A 15,420-nucleotide genomic window follows, 5' to 3' on the forward strand; every position below is an offset into this window, starting at 1 on the left:
GTATGTTTTTTGGCCACTTGTATGTCTTCTTTTGAGAAGTGTCTGTTCATGTCTTTTGCCCATTTTTAATGTGGTTATTTATTTTTATTTGTTCAATTAAGTTCCTTATAGATTCTGGATATTAGATATTTGTTGGAAGTATAGTTTGTAAATATTTTCTCCCATTCTGTACATTCTGTAGGTTGTCTTTTAATTCTGTTGATAGTTTCTTTTGCTGTACAGAAGCTCTTTAATTTAGTTAGGTCCCACTTATCAATTTTTGTTTTTGTTGCAATTGCTTTTGAGGATTTAGTCATAAATTCTTCCCCAAGGCCAATGTCCAGAATGGTGTTTTCTAGGTTTTCTTCTAAGATTCTTTCATTTTTTTTTTTTTTTTTTTTTTAACTGTATCCAGCTTTATTAAAGATACTTTCCATAAACAATCATGGTATTTCAGGCAGGACATGGGCAGACAATCGTTAACAGTATACAACAACTTTCAAACTCCCTTCTTCAATGGACTACCAAAAATCAGAAAGCCACTATAAAACCCAATGAAGTCTTCATCTGATGCTCTGAACAGGGAAAGTTTAGAGTGAGGGTTGACATTTCACATTTAGCATGTTGTTTAACAACTTTTCACAAGCCGACCCTGACTTTCAGGAAGTGAAATGAAAATGGCAGAATTTATCTGAAGATCCACAATCTAGAAATGGAACCATGCTGTTTTGACAGGTGCCATCTCAGTGGCATCACTGGAAAGTCCAGATTGCCTGACACACTGGTAACCACTGACTAGGGGTCAGGTCCCAACAGATGTCTGGGCTTAAGGGAGTTAAGTCTATGCTGAAAGATGGAAAGGGAGAAGAGAACATAAAAACAAATTTGTTTTTCCATACCACAAGGCTTTTGTGCCAAGGTGGCCATGTGTGTCAAAGTAGGGAATCCCTCCTCCTGGGAACCAAGAGGAAGTCTCTCAAAACTAGAAGGGAAAGGTGTTTTCCCCACATCAATCCAGCTTTGGAGACATTCTATTAGTGACATATGCCCCTTCCCCCAAAAACAACAATGAAGTGTTCTGTGTGCTAACAACATAGCTTTAAAAAAAAAAAAAAAAAAAAAAAAGTAAAACAAAATTCTGCATTTTTATAAAACTTGATAAAAAATAGTATTTCAAACTGTACAGTCACCAGAAGTACACAGTTATCAAAAATGCACACACTTCACTTGGCATCTCCAGCACCTTCAGCTTTCTGTGCCTGGTCTGTTTTGGCATCTCCGTTTTCTGCAGGGTTATTCCCCTCCTTGCCAGCATCAGCTTTTCCCTTTTTCCCTTTGGGTACCTTCTCTCCCTTCTTTGCAGGGGCCTTTTTAGGCTTGGGCTCTGGCTTTGGAGGAGCAGGTTTAGCAGACAACCTCGCGGATCTTCTCTGTGGTTCGTCCTTCACCTTGGCTTTATCTCCTTTAGCATCCCCTTCAGCCTTTCTCTTGGGCATGGTGGCGACGGCGGCGGGACGTAGGTGCTGGACGCGGGATGCAGCGCGCGCGGGCTTTGGTCGGTCCGGGGGTCGTTCTCGCCTCTTCTTCTTCACACTGCTCCGATTCTTTCATTTTTTTTGAGATGGAGTCTTGCTCTGTCACCCAGGCTGGAGTGCAGTGGTGCTATCTCGGCTCACTACAATCTCTGTCTCCTGGGTTCATGCCATTCTCCTGTCTCAGCCTCCTGAGTAGATGGGACTATAGGCACTCACCACCATGCTAGGCTATTTTTTTTTTTTTTTTTTTTTTTTTTGTATTTTTAGTAGAGACGGGGTTTCACCGTGTTAGCCAGGATGGTCTCGATCTCCTGACCTCGTGATTTGCCCACCTCGGCCTCCCAAAATGCTGGGATTACAGGCATGAGCCACCATGCCCGGCCTCTTCTAGGATTCTTATAGTTTGAGGTCTTATATTTAAATCTTGAATCCATCTTGAGGTAGTTCTTATATATGGTGAAAGGTAGGTGTCCAGTTTCATTCTTCTGCATATCGCTAGCCAGCTATCCCAGCACAATTTGTTGTATAGGGAGTCCTTTCCTCATTGCTTATTTTTGTTGATTTGTCAAATATCAGGTAGATGTAGGTATGTGGCTTTACAGCTGGGTTCTCTATTCTCTTCCATTGGTCTATGTGTCTGTGTTTGTACCAGTACGATGCTATTTTGTTTATTGTAGCCTTATAGTATAGTTTAAAGTCAGGCAATGCGATGCCTCTGGCTTTGTTCTTTTTGTTTAGGATTGCTTTGGCTATTCAGGCTCTTTTTGATTCAACATGAATTTCAGAAAAGTTTTTTCTAGTTCTGTGAAAACTGATGTTGGTAGTTTGATAGGAATAGCATTGAATCTGTAGATTGCTTTGGGAAGTATGGTCATTTTAACCATATCGATTCTTTCAATCCATGAGCACAGAATGTTTTTCCATTTGTTTATGAAACTGAGTTTATTTGACACAGAGTGTGAGGAAGTTTAAACCTAAACGTGTCATCAAAATCAATGGAGATTACACAGTGGCTCATTCCTGTAATCCCAGCAATTTGGTAGGCTGAGGTGAGAGGATCACTTGAATTTGAGACCAGTTTGGGCAACATAGCAAGCCCTCCATCTCCACTAACAATTAAAAAGTAGCCAGAGATGATGGCATGTACCTATCATCCCAGCTACTCAGGAGGTTGAGATGGGTGGACCCCAAGGCTGCAGTGAGCTATGATTTGCACCACTGCACTCCATCCTGGGTAACACAGCAAGACCCTATCTGTAAAAAAACAAAACAAACCAAAACAAAAAAATCCCCCCCCCCCCAAAACCCAATGGAGATATTTTGGTGACAAACAATCAAAAAGTGACTAACAGCTAGAGTAGAGAAATAAGCTAAATGGTAGGTTAGCTAATTTTAGAGAAACAGAGAAAGACAGTTAAGAAGAGCCCTGCTGAGGTCAAAAGAAACTTCAAATACTAGCTTCAAAAATTCCTCCTTCCCAAATTTAATTGGAGCAGACTCTGGAGCAATTTATAGCTGATGGATTGTCAAAAACAATAGAACAATCAGCAGGCAATTACTGGAGTCTAATATCTGGATGTGATATCAAATGAGACAGACAACAGAAAGATTAGGAAAAGAGACAAAGAGAGCCCTGGTATAACCACTGCTATCCCAAAACTGTGCAGATGGCCAAGGCTACACCCTTGAGAAGATAAATACAATGTGATGCATCCATACAATTGAATATTACTTGACAATAAAAATAAATGAAGTGCTGATATATGCTGCAAATTTCACAAACCTTGAAAACATCATGCCAAGTGAAAAAAAAAAGCTAGTTATAAGAGACTATATATTGTATAATTCTGTTTAAATAAAAGGTCAAGAACAGACAAATCTATAGAGACAGAATGTAGATTAGGGGTTTCCTAGGGCTGGAGAAGGGAACTATGGAAAGTGACTATTAATGGATTTAGGGTTTCTTTTTAGAGTGATGAAAATGTTTTAAAATTGTGATGACAGTTGCACAACTCTGTGAATATACTAATAACAACTGAATTGTACCTTTTAAATCAGTTATTTATATATATATATTTTATATAGTGTATCAGTAGATTTAAAATTATTGAATGATATAAAATAACAATAAAAACAAATCTTCAAATTTCTTTAAATTTACAAGAACAAAATGCACATACATAATTGTATATAAATATACATTGGGATTGTTTCATACATATTGCTAGTTTTAGTGCTCTGGGTTTTTTTTCTTCTCTAGTTTTCTTGATTACTCCTTCCTCCATTCCTGTCCTGCAATCTGCATCATCCATCCTCCCTGCAAGGTTATTCATGTTAACAAACTGGTATATATATTCACATATATTTACCCATTTTCAAATAACACATACACAAAGGCAGATATGTTCGGATATATATGTATATGGGAGAGTATTTTTGGTACGGTTTCATCAAAATGAAATAATATCACTCACTTTTCTAAACCTTAGTTTGCTCATTTAACATCTTATAAAAATTCTACTGGCCGGGCGTGGTGGCTCACGCCTAATCTCAGCACTTTGGGAGGCCGAGGCAGGCGGATCACAAGGTCAGGATTCAAGACCAGCCTAGCCAATATGGTGAAACCTTGTCTCTACTAAAAATACAAAAATTAGCCAGGCATGGTGGCAAGCACCTGTAGTCCCAGCTGCTCTGGAGGCTGAGGGAGGAGAATCACTTGAACTCGGGAGGTGGAGTTGCAGTGAGCTGAGATCACACTACTGCACCCTAGCCTGGGTGACAGAGCGAGTCTGTCAAAAAAAAAAAATTTTACTAAGTAAATGAGTTTTAATTGATTATTTATTGGTTATTTCTAAAAAGTTAAAATAGTTATTTTTAGTTATTTAAAACTTTTTAAAAATAACTACATAATAGTCCATAATGTGGATGAACCACTGTTTATTCAGTTCTTTGCCTGCTATCTCTAGGATATCTTTGCCTGATATCCGTCCTTTTATTTTCTTTTTTTTTAAAGATTTTTATTTTGAAATAATTGTCAATTTGCATGAATTTATAAGAAATAATAGAGAGAGTGATTCTGCATAGATTTTATTCAGTTTTCTCCAGTTGTGACATCCTGTATGACTTTAGCACCGTATCACAATATCACAGCCAGGTCATTGGCATTGAAAAAAATCCACTGACCCTGTTTATATGTCCTGTGTTTTACACGCACTCTGTGTGTGTGTGTGTGTGTGTGTGTGTGTGTGTGTTTAGTTCTGTACAATTCTATCACATGAGTAGATCATGTGGCTGTCATCACAGTCGAGACACCGACAGCACCATTGTAAGAATCCCTCCTGGAACTTTTTTCTGACCATAGCCTTCTTCCTCCCTTTCCCATTTTTTGACCCCTGGCAACTACTAATCTGTGTCCATCTGTATCATTTTATCATTTCAAGAATGTTACATGAATAAAATCATATACTGTGTAACCTTTTGGAATTGGGATTTTTCATTCAGCAGAATTCCTCTGAAATCCATACAAATTATTCAGTGTGTCAGCAGCTTATTTTTTTGTTTCTGAGTAGTATTCCATGATATGGATGTCCACACCATTTACCCATTCTCTTCCAGAGTGGCTGTGCCATTTTACATTCCCATTAATAGCATACAAATGATCCAGTTTCTTTGCATCTTCACTAGCATTTGGTGTTGTCAATTTTTTTATGTAGTCATTCTGATAGGTATGTACTGATATTTCATTGTGGTTTTTAATTTGTATTTCCCTCATGGCTTATCATGTTGAACAAAATCTTATTGACTGTATCTTTTTGTTAAAACGTCTGTTCATGTCTTTTTTTTTTTGAGGCGGAGTCTCGCTCTGTCGCCCGGACTGGAGTGCAGTGGCCAGATCTCAGCTCACTGCAAGCTCCGCCTCCCGGGTTCCCGCCATTCTCCTGCCTCAGCCTCCCGAGTAGCTGGGACTACAGGCGCCCGCCACCTCGCCCGGCTAGTTTTTGTATTTTTAGTAGAGACGGGGTTTCACCGTGTTAGCCAGGATGGTCTCGATCTCCTGACCTCGTGATCCGCCCGTCTCGGCCTCCCAAAGTGCTGGGATTACAGGCTTGAGCCACCGCGCCCGGCCATCATGTCTTTTGCTCTTTTCTTCATTGGATTGTTTTTCTACTGTTGAGTTTTGAGAATTCTTTACATAGACCAGATACTAGGCATTTGTTGGATTTTTTATCAATTTTTTTATGGATCATGTTTTTGGTGTCTATTCCAATATTTTTAACTTTAAAAAATTAGCATTTAAAAATGTGTCTCATAAATAGCCCGGAGCTGTAATTTTTTAATCTGGAGTTTTATCGGCTTACATTTTAATGGGCAAATACAATTTGGAGTAATGACAATCATGCTTGATTTTAACCATTCCATCTTATTTTATGTTAATATTTATTTACATTGTTGTTTCCTCATTTTCCTTTTCTTCATTTTTGGTATTCTGGTGACATTCTTATTCACTCTATTTTTCCCTTTTTAACTTTGTGACTCTGAGATACTTCTCTATTCCTTTCAAGGTTACTTTATTTTTCCCTGATGTAATGATCAGATATATACTTTTCTATGATTATTTGAAAATAAGTTACCAATTATTTCTCTCTCAAAAATGCTCTATATCCTTCATACTCTAGTAAAATTAGACCCTCAGAATGTTTTCCCTTCTTCGTTCTCTTTTTACTACAACCACATGTGATCTCTGGAGTGCTTTTCCTTTACCCATCTGCCTTATTCCCAACCAGTTCCTAGGTTTTACTGATAATCATTTAGTAAACATTTTCCTAGTTGATTACTAGAATTTCCTCATAGCGTATTCCTCCTATTTAAAGAGTCTTAGGCACACTCCCAGTTGGTTTATACATTTCATTTTAGATTTAATTATTGTAAAGATTCATTGGTCACCACTATTTCATATCCTTTAATCTTGAGGTTCCTGTTTCCATTTGTTTGTAGTTTAGTTAGAATAGTTTCCCATATATTCAGAAAATATTTTAAACTGATTAATCATGAAAACAGAGTGAATCAAAATTTGTGATATGCAGGTAAAATGGTACTTGAAGATAAACGTATAGTACTAAATGCCTGTATTAGACAGGCAGAAATACTCACCACTATACTAGTAAGGAACAATGCCTACCTTAGAAACGACAAGAATTTCAAATCATTTACCTCAGAATTCACTTTAAGAAATGAGAGTAGGATGAAAGCTAACTCCAACAAAAATAAGCAGAAGTAAGGAAATTAAAGATCAGAGGGGAAATAAAAGAAACAAAAGGTCAATAGAGAAAAATCAATGAAAACAAAAGCTGTTTTTTGAGTTGATTAGTCCAACTGGTAAATCTCTATTCAGGCTGACCAGGAAATAAAGGAGAATAAAGAAGTAATCAATACCAGGAATGAGAGAAGTGACAGCCTAAGAGATTTTATGGCTATAAAGAGGATAATAAAGAAATGTTATGAATAACTGTTAGTAAATTCAGCAATTTAGATGAAATGACAAATTCATTGAAAGAAGCAAGGTACCAAACCTCACTCAAGTAGAAAAATTCATAACTGACTAGCTCTCTACCTATTGAAGTAATTGTATTTGCAGTTAAAATCTTCATACAAAACAAAACAAAACTTCAGGCCTCAATGGCTCTAGTGTTAAATTCTACCGAATATATAATGAAGAAATAATAGCAATTCTTCCAGAAAGTTGAAGAGAGAGAATACTTGCCAACTTATTCTATGAAGCCAGCATTATTTTGGTACCAAAATCAGATCAAGACATTATGAGAAACGAAAACCATATATATCAGTGTCTGTCATAAACATAGATGTAAAAATTCTAACAAAATTTTGGCAAATAGTATCCAACAATATATATGAGGTAATACAATATGGCTAAGTGAGGTTTACCCCAATAATGCAAGGTCTCTTAAACATGGGAGAATCAATTAATGTGATTCATCAGATTAACTAATAAAGAAAAACCATATAATCATCTCAGCAGATGCAAGAAATCATTTGACAAAATCCAGCATCTACTTATCATAAAAACTCTCAGCAAAATAGAAAGAAATTTCTTAATCCTGATAAAAAGGCATTTATAAACAGCCTACAGTTATTACGATACTACGTTGTGAAAGACTCAATGCTTTTCTGTTAAGGTTAGAAACACAGCAAGGATGTCCACTTTCAACACTTCTACCCAACATTGTACTGGAGGTTCTAGTTAGTGCAGTAAGTTACAAAAAAGAAATAAAATGCATTCATACTGTAAAGGAAGCAGTAGAAGTGCTTCTTGCTTCTATTCACACATGGCATGGTTTTCTATGTATAAAATCCTATAAGACCTACATAAAAACTACAAGAAATAATAAGTGAGTTTAGCTAAGTTGCAGGACATAAGATCAATATACAAACATCAACTATATTTCTCTACACTAACAATAAACAATTGGAATTTGAAATAAAAACCAACATAATTTACAACAGCACCAAAACTATGAAATTCTAAGGAATAAAACTGTCAAAAGATGTGTCAAACCCAATTAAATATTGCTGGGAAAAATCATACAGGACCTAAATAAATGGAAAGATACACTATGTTAATGAATTGGCACAGTCAACATTGTTAACATATCTGTTTTTCCCAAATACGTCTATAAATTCAATTTAATCCTAATCAAAATCCCAACAGAGGTGCTTTGCTTGGTAGAAATTGTCAAACTTCTCCTAAATTTCACATGAAATGCAAATGCCCCAGAATAACCAAAACAACTTTGAAAGAAAGAACAAAGTTGACAAAGCTATATTACCTGACTTTAACACTTATTATAAAGACATTATCTACACAATAGGATATTGGGGTCAAGATAGACAAACAGATCAATGAAACAAAATACAGGGTTCAGGAATAGTGTGACACACAGAGGGTCAATTGACTTTTGACAAAGGTGAAAAATCAGATCTGTAAAGAAAGGAGAGACTTTCAATGAATTATGTTGGAAGAATAGAATACCTATACGCCAAAAAATTAATATGATCCATATCTTTCATCATATATAAAAATTATCTCAAACTGTATCATAGGCCTACACATACAATCTAAAACTACAAAATTTCTAGAAGAAAACTTAGGAAAAAATTTAGGGAAAGTCTTAACCTTATGTTAGGTACTAGACGTACAATTACAAAAGAAAAAAATGATAAACAACTAAAATTTTCACACTCTTCCCTTTGAAAGACAATATTAAGAGAATGAAAAACAAACCACTGATTAGAAGAGAACATTTGTGAATCATGTGATAACAAACGTATATCCAGAATGTATAAAGAACTCTCAAAACTCAGTAAAATAAGAAAATAAATCAATTTTTAAAAATGAGCAAAAGATTTGAACAGAATCAGAGAAGGTATATGGAAGGGAAATAAGCATTTGAAAAGATGCTCAACATCGCTAGTCATTAGGAAAATGCAAATGAAAATAACAATGAGATACTATTTGTTAGAATGTCTAAAACTAAAAAGGCGGACGATACCAAGTGGTGACAATGATGCTAATTAGGAGAAACTCATTCCCTGTTGGTGAGAATAGAAAATGTTACAACCACTTTGGAAAACAGTTTGATAGTTTCTTAAAAACCAAATATACACCCACTAGATGACCCAGCCATTTTACTGCTGAATATTTACCCAAAAGAAATAAAAACATATGCCATTCAGAGACTTGTATAGGCATGTTCACAGCAGCTTTATTTGTAATAGCCAACAACTAGAAACATCCTAAAAGTCCATCAACAGATGAATGGAAAAACAAATTGTGGCATATCTCTACAATTGAATATTATTCAGCAATAAAAAGGAATAGATAGTTTATACACACAAGACATGGATGCATGTCAAAATCATTTTGCACAGTGAAAGAAACCAGACCAAAAGAATACTTTCTGTATGATTCCATTTATCTAAAGTTCTAGAGAGTACAAACTTAACTATAGTGACAGAAAACAGATCAATGGGGATAGGACAAGGTTGGTAGGATTACAAAATGGCAAAAGGAAACTTTTACGGGTGATGAATATATTCTTTTTCTTGATTGTGGTGATGGTTTCACAGGTGTGTAAACATTTCTCAAGTATCAAAAAGGGTACACTTTAAATATGTGCCATTTGTTGTAGGTTAATTATACCTCAATAAGCCTAGTTTAAAAAATTAAGCCGGGCGCAGTGGCTCACGCCTGTAATCCCAGCACTTTGGGAGGCTGAGGCGGGTGGATCGCCTGAGGTCAGGAGTATGAGATCAGCCTGGCCAACATAGTGAAACCCCATCTCTACTAAAAATACAAAAAAATTAGCCGGGCGTGGTGGCGGGAGCCTGTAATCCCAGCTACTCAGGAGGTTGAGGCAGAAGAATCGCTTGAACCCGGGAGGCGGAGGTTGCAGTGAGCTGAGATCGCACCACTGCACTCCAGCCTGGGCAACAAGAGCAAAATTCCATTAAAAAAAAAAAAGAAGTTAAAAAAATTAAAAGTAGAAAAAGGAAATACGGAATGATGGGGAGGGAAGTAACTTATTTTAGACAGAATAATCAGAGACTGCTTCTCAGAATAATCAGAGAATGCCTCCCTGAAAAGGTAATATTTGAACACAGACTTGAAGGTATTGAGGGAACAAGCCATTTCGGCATCTAGGTAAAGCTCCAGGAAGCAGGAACAGTAAATTTGAAGACCAATGACCTGCTCTATATTGTAATGCCATGGTGATCCTGAGGGGGTGAAACTCTGTAGTACCTCAATTTTGGCATGTTCTTAATATCAGTCTTCTTGTATATTGCATAGCCATTGAAGTCCTAGGAGATTGGGATAAATGTGTTATTTCAGGACATTGTCTGAAAACTGTCATAACTGTATTAAAATAAACTCATAATATTAGTTTAGGTATCTAAAATTAATTTACTCTTTTAAAAGTAAAAGGCAGCTAATATTCTGATTAATTTCAGACATTTCTTAATTAGGTTCCAGTTAATTAGGGGAGAAATACTTCTTTTTATACTTTATTCATTTCTTCAGCATTCACTGATTTCTTCAATAAATATTTATATTCTAAGCATTTTGCCAGGTGGTAGGGAGATAGCTTTGAATATCCATATACTTGTGAAATTTATAGCCTCGTGGAGAAAACGAGTTCCTCATTTAGAGAAATGTCCTTTGAGATGAGAGAAATTAAAACTTAGAGACATGACTTCCTATTGTGACCACATAGAGAGGAGAAATACATTAGCGAAAACACTACCTGATTTAATAGGTGTTACTTGGTAAAACTCTGATGAAAGAGTTAAGGTGAGTAAAATGATTTGGCAGAGGCAGCAGTTAATTATGTTTGCTAAGTAGGCAAATGACATTTGGGAAGGATGAAGGAAAACTTCTGGACAAGAGTTTAAAAAAAAAGATGAAGAAACTGGCTGAACCCTCCAAAATGTAATAACTATCTGTTTATCCTAGCATCAAGGTGACTGACATAAGGCACATACTTTTCAAAGAATGTGAGTCTTTCCACAGTTATAAAAGCCATAGAAAATAGAAGGTAGCTAATATGTATTGAGCACCTACTATGTGTCTGGCCTTTTATATATGTTATCTTATTATGTAAAACAACGGCAAACATATATTGAGCATTTATTTACTGGAAGTCAGCTTCTATTCTAAATGTTCTACATGTATTGGCTACAGTAAACTAGTAGTACTGTCATTATCATCTCCTTTTACAGGGAATGAAAATAAGATACAGAGAAGTTATGAACTGTCTAAAGCTGCCCGGTTAAAACTTGAACCCTAAGTAGCCTGGCTCCAGAGCCTAACTTTGGGAAGCTCTGGAGCCTCCCAAACTTTTAGCCACTACTCTATGCTGCTTCTCTGTTCCAGGTGCACAGGATGGGAAATTTGCCCTTTTGCAGGAGTGAGAATGCTCATCCATACACATGCCAGCAAGTTTGTTTTAAAAGGGCTTCTTGGGGTTATTTTGTTGTTGTTTATTCTCCTTCCCCCCTTCACCTTACATTCATTATTCTTGGCTTCTAATGTGAAAAGCCATGAGAAAAGGCAGGAGGAAATAACAAGAGGTGGAAGAAGAGTAAAATCTAGCACTTGGATATTTTTATTTCATGTCAGCAAAGGGCTCTGTTGTGATTTTGAAATATTGCAGCTTCAGTGCTGTTTCCACATGGGTGCTCAGCTGGTCTGCAATGCATGGATGCCTGTGCTATGTGTCCAGAAGACAGCTGCCTTGATGAGATGGGGGACAGTGTGGAGGTCGGTAGCCCAGACTCTTGAGCCAGACTGCCTGGGTTTGAATCCTGGCTCTTTTCCATGATTTAAATATTTGCTGCTTCTATTTTTAATATAGAGCAATAGACTAGTTTCTGGGGGCTTAGTTGTTCTTTGGGAGAATGAGGGGGGACACCTCACCCCATCTATCTCATGGTTTCATTTGAAACTGAAATGAAATAGCACGTGAAAAAAGCACTGTAACTTAGAGTTATTTCAATCCTAGGGATATATTATTATCTTTATTGCCAGTAAAATATATACTTGTGTTGTTCATTCAGTCCCTCGACCAAGAGACTGGTCCTGAGCCATCAGTGCATTTCCTTGCCCAGTTCTCTTTGTTTCCAACAGACAAAAATGCATGGGGTGAGCAGTCCGGCCAAATAACAGGAAAGCTAATTTTACCATGAAGTGATCAGAATTCCCAAACCCTGATGTTGTTAGAGGCTTTGTCTTATCTAATATGCACCAATAGCCAGGTCTTCAGCACTAAGCAGCCTGGTCTTTGCAATTTATCTAAAAGTAAAAAGAGAAAAAACTACATGGGGCCAAGACTGGCAAAGAAAGGATGATTCTTATTTCTACTGTAATTAGCAAAAGGGATAATTAGTTATTTTAACAGATTTTAAATAAAGTTGGTTATTTTTGAAGGCACTGGTTTAAAAAAAGCACACAATTTTTTAAGAAGGCTATGCCCACATTGGAGAAAGAAACTGTATTCCACTAATAACTAAAGTGCTGGTGTCTATGTGAGCCTGCCTTCCCGTCTTTTACATCTTGTGATACAGGTGTAGAAGCTAGGAGTGAACAGTGTTCATTTCTGTAGGAAAGAATAAGAAAGATCTTGACTAACAAATCTATTTTTAACTAGTAAGTAGCAGTATCTCACTTTTCCAATCCTAGATGTCCTCTGAGCTGAGAATTATAAACTACATATCCTTCTTCCTTATGGAGAAAAACTGACAATAAGAATTAGCAGGAGGCAGGCAGATCACGAGCTCAGGAGATCGAGACCATCCTGGCTAACACAGTGAAACCCCGTCTCTACTAAAAAATACAAAAAATTAGCTGGGCGTGGTGGCGGGCGCCTGTAGTCCCAGGTACTCGGGAGGCCGAGGCAGGAGAATGACGTCAACCCGGGAGGTGGAGCTTGCAGTGAGCCGAGATGGCGCCACTGCACTCCAGCCTGGGCGACAGAGCGAGACTGTCTCAAAAAAAAAAAAAAAAAAAAATTAGCAGGAAAAGAGACAACCCATAAGAACAATGCTTCCTCCTGATAAAAGGATAGCCGTTCTGAAATTCAAAAACAGAAATGCAAAGCAGAGGTAGCAGACAACAGAAAAATGAAAAAGATTCAGTCATTCCAAGAATTGGGGAATGCTGTGGGTCAACAAAGTTCTGGATCATAACGCCAAGATTTAAATAGGAAAATACTCCAAGATTATGGTCTGAGGTTTAAGTGCTAAGGGAAGTCAGGAGCTTGGATTCAATTTTCCCTAAGGCCCTGCATTTTATTTCTAACTAAAATTTCATGGAGCACTTAAGAAATACCAGCCTTTACAAAACAGATCTGACAACTTATGTGCTGGGGTATGGTCTAAAATAGGAAATGAAATTTAAGCCTAAAATGCTAAAATCTTTTGGCAGACAACAAAATTATATATATAGGCCATACCTGATTGGAAAAAAATAGTAATTCCGTTGATTTTGTTCTTGTTTTCCCTTCTTTAAGGTTTCTGGCAAATGTTTGAATCCTCATTGAGAAGAAGGTGATCAGAGAATTAAGTCATTGAGCCAGTCTGTGTGACAGCCTTTGTGTTAGGTCCAGGGAGGAAAGGGAACATGTCCCAGCCTCAAGGATTTTAGAGTTTAGTGAGGAGAAAATTACCATAAAGGATGATCAGTACTATATTAAAGATGTGTGCAAGATATATAAAATGTTGAAGGAAGGGGAGGATGCTTAACTTGGCTTGGATAGAGAGCTTATAGAGGAGACCATCTAATCTGTGCCTTGAAGATGTAGTAGGAGTTTTTGGGGCAAAAAGAAGGAAGATGGTGTTCCAGGCAGAGGGAACAGCATGTGCAAAGGTATGTTTGAGGAACTACAAATGATTCATTATTGCTATATTTCAAAGGTTATATGTGCATGTATAAGGAGGGAAATCTGCACAGAAATGGAGGCAGGATAAATAGGAAACAGACAATCAAGGGACTTGTGTGCCACGAAAAACAACTCTTTTCTTCCCTGAGAACAGAGAGATATGATCAAATTTTTGTTGCACCAACATCCCCTGGAGGATGTGGGAGACAGACGAACGCAGGAAAGAAACTGGAAGTGGAAAAGTATAGAAAACCTGTAAGGTTCTTTCTCTTAAATAGCAAATAGACGAAATGACCGAACTAATTATTTTAGGAGACAGTCTTTAATGCAGAGGGGCCTCCAAATATTCTTAGTCTCCTAGAACAAAGTAAGCCCTGGTTCAACAGCTGATTGGACTTCCTGTGTAAGAAATTTAGTCTGCCATGCCTCAGCTGCAGAAGTCAGACATGAGAGGATTCTTCCCATAGAGAAGACTTGGTCTAATGTTGGTTCAAACTTAGCTTGATAGCCATGGCAAATGAATACTCTTCAATTGCTAGAAGAACAATGTTAAAATTTCAGGTGTTTTGTTTATTCTTTACAAAGTGATGAAAAATAAATTAATACACAATTTTTAAAAAAAGATGATAGCTGAGAGGATTAAAGATGTTGATAAATACAGAAAGTGCTTAGAACAGTACTTGCATATATGCACTTAATAAATATTAGTGAAAATAAATATTAGCTATAACAATATTGACTATATATTATCATAATTATTTACCTATAATAACCATAATACATGTAATAATATATTAATAATAATTGGCTCCCGAATCAAAAACAAATTTCAAATAATCACCTCTCTGAGTAAGTTAGGTACTATCTAAAATCCATTAAATCTGTGATTTTGAAAGAATTTATCAGGAAATTCTGGTTCAGTTTTAACATCCATCACTCTTCAGCAGATATATTAAGTATGAACACAGAAGAGGCACTGAATTTATTTTTTTCATCTTAGCCTGACTATTTTAACTGTTCTGAAATCTAATGATTAAATACCTTCTGTGATGGATGCTTATTTACCTTCTTGATAAAATCAACTGGTAAATCTGTAATTCTTATAAATCAGAAGCCAGAAAAATGTCTTGACCTCAAAGTTAATGCTTATTTCCATTTTCTACTAATATTCTGAAAATCCAGGGCTAAAAACTTGTTTCTGCTTCATTTTCCCAGCAATCATAAAATGTTTCTTTGGGTAAAGTGGGATAAATTTTCAGAGAATTTGACCCTCAATTCTGTGTGTATTTTTCACACTTAAGACAATCTCAGAAACTTCACATGCAGGAAATTTAATTTATTGCATATAGAAGCATTGACTGAAAATTATAATATAAACCAAAAATAAAGAATAGAGCTGGCTTAAAAATGTTGAATTAACAGACTAAAATATCTTTATACCGTATTATAAACAT

At 36.5% G+C, this 15,420-nt stretch overlaps 2 protein-coding genes across 8 annotated transcripts in view; both read right to left on the bottom strand.

The window, feature by feature from the left end:
• Positions 1-15,420, bottom strand: part of ANKS1B (ankyrin repeat and sterile alpha motif domain containing 1B) — a 1,300,027-nt gene that overhangs the window by 437,793 nt on the left and 846,814 nt on the right. The gene's annotated exons all lie outside the window — the stretch shown is intronic.
• Positions 383-1,574, bottom strand: LOC115899916 (non-histone chromosomal protein HMG-17). Its single transcript, XM_030938524.1, has one exon. The coding sequence runs from the start codon at positions 1,473-1,475 to the stop codon at positions 1,203-1,205; it is 273 nt and encodes a 90-aa protein (XP_030794384.1). The 5' UTR covers positions 1,476-1,574; the 3' UTR covers positions 383-1,202.

The sequence above is a fragment of the Rhinopithecus roxellana genome, chromosome 10, assembly GCF_007565055.1.
Source record: "Rhinopithecus roxellana isolate Shanxi Qingling chromosome 10, ASM756505v1, whole genome shotgun sequence".
In the NCBI taxonomy this organism is placed as follows: Eukaryota; Metazoa; Chordata; class Mammalia; order Primates; family Cercopithecidae; genus Rhinopithecus; species Rhinopithecus roxellana.